At 36.3% G+C, this 2,091-nt stretch overlaps 1 protein-coding gene across 1 annotated transcript; it reads left to right on the top strand.

The window, feature by feature from the left end:
- The first annotated feature begins 760 nt into the window (after nt 1–760).
- On the top strand, nt 761–1,856 carry LOC133685957 (formin-like protein 14). Its single transcript, XM_062106940.1, has 2 exons — nt 761–873; nt 1,020–1,856. The coding sequence occupies exons 1-2, from the start codon at nt 789–791 to the stop codon at nt 1,454–1,456; spliced, it is 522 nt and encodes a 173-aa protein (XP_061962924.1). The 5' UTR covers nt 761–788; the 3' UTR covers nt 1,457–1,856.
- The last annotated feature ends 235 nt before the right edge of the window (nt 1,857–2,091 follow it).

The raw sequence follows: 2,091 nt of genomic DNA on the forward strand, positions 1-2,091 counted from the left end.
GAGTCCATTAGAAAGAAGGAAAAATAGTTTTTAAAATATAATAACTTTGATATCAAGTTAAGAATAATAAAAGGTTTAATCTATTAGTTAACAAACATTTCATATTTATATATACAGGGTAAATAGTTAATGTAGAAAGTATAATACAAGAATAATAAACTTTTTCTAAATACGTACAAGCCTATAATACATAATATGCTATAATAAGCTAATAGCTGATTATTTGTCAATTTTATTATAATATCAAAATTAACAAAACTTCTCCTTCAAATTAATATATGAATTAACGGTAACACTTGTATCTTCTTTAATCTATAAATTATGTTTGTTAATTATATTTTTTATTAGTCGTAAATTGTCTCCCCTTGTGGAGAAATGGCTTTGAATACAGAAGTCCTCCTTAGGAAGTCAACGCGTAGTGTATAAATCTACAATGACAAACTAGCTTTGGAGAGTTTTAAAACGAGCAAATATGAATTCGAAAAATACCGAGTAGGGTTCTTGACCGACGGCTGAGTCTTTCCCATGTAATATTAGCAGGACCCAATCTCCCAAACCGATTCTACAATGCATCTCCGTCCACTGTAGTGTTCATCTATGGAGCTTCTACAGGTGAATCAAATTCATTGTATTTGTATCATAAAAACTACAGCGTTTACTACCAAATAACAAGTTGAGATTGATGACATCGACCTAGTAACTCAACACACAGTAACCCACCAGGTCTATAAATAACACATCTGCAACATGCTTTGGTGTCATACAAGCCAAACAACATAAAGACTCCAATGACAAGTGCTATCTTACTTGCAGCCATTTTAGCCTTTGTTGGACTTATAGCCATTAATGGCGCTCAAGCAAGAATTTTACCTGGTAATAATTGACTAACTTATGCCTGGTTATGTTGTCATGTTTCACTAAAATTCATAGACGTTTGTCTAACCAGTTGTTTCTTTATTAAAAACATGTTGATTTGCTTGCATATTCTAATTAAAATCTCTTTTGTTCATGTGCTGCAGATAGCTTTGGACTCAAAGTAGCAATAATAGCTGCTTATGGAAGGAGTTATAGCCCACCACCTCCATCTCCGATCCCTTCACCAAGTTCCAAGGAACTTACCAGCAATTACGAGAAGCATTCGTCTCCGCCACCACAATCTCCAAAAATCAATCCACCAATCGGTCAAGTAACCACTAGTAATGGACGGACCACGCCATCACCTCCACCCCCGAAGCCTGCATCACCTAAAGGCGAGCTTGAGATTGGTTCTCCATGCACTGATGGGACTCCATGCAACGATGGGTACATTTCGATGATAACAAATTTTGAAAGGCCTTTACCAAGTTCACCTCCACCTCCAGACCCAGCGACTCCTATAAGTCATATAACTTTTGATCTTGAGCCGAAAGTGCATGCAAGATCACCACCAGGGGAATATGCATATTCAAGTGCTTGAGCTAGCTAGCTAGTTTTCCCTATTGGGTCATCTAATGATCAATTAAGGTGCTAGCTAACTAGGTAGGAGTGATTAGTATGTGTGCCCACGAGCTATGCATGGTACTGATCTCCAGGTTAAATCTCCCATCTCTCTGGAGCAACTCACCTGGTAGTAAGGTCTACATAGTGTGTTGTTTTAGCTATCTAGCTTGGCAAATCTCATTTCTCCTTCATCGATAAGGTTTCTAATGAGATCTAGTAGTAAGCGAGGTTAATTAACGCGTGTAATATATATTGTGATGAATAATTGGATGTAATATATAGTAAGAGCTAATAGAAAGCCGAGTGATTTTTGCTGGAGAATTTCTTGTACAATTTTAATTATACAGTCCGTAATTATGGGGCTGAATTATGAATTGTCTGCACTTGTTTTTTTTTTTTCCCAGATGTTAGATGGCTTATTTTACAACAGCTATGAGTAGAATTCATACTATTGATTGACCTTTAATTAGCAGAAAATGATAACTACTGTTCAAGTACAAAGAGAATTAAACAATACCTGCATATATTCCAAGGAAAATGAATCAGTGCCTGATCATATTATACATCTTGCTGCCCAGCCGCCCCAACTAGAAGATTGAAGCTTGCCGTGCA

This window comes from Populus nigra, chromosome 1 (genome assembly GCF_951802175.1).
Source record: "Populus nigra chromosome 1, ddPopNigr1.1, whole genome shotgun sequence".
In the NCBI taxonomy this organism is placed as follows: domain Eukaryota; kingdom Viridiplantae; phylum Streptophyta; class Magnoliopsida; order Malpighiales; family Salicaceae; genus Populus; species Populus nigra.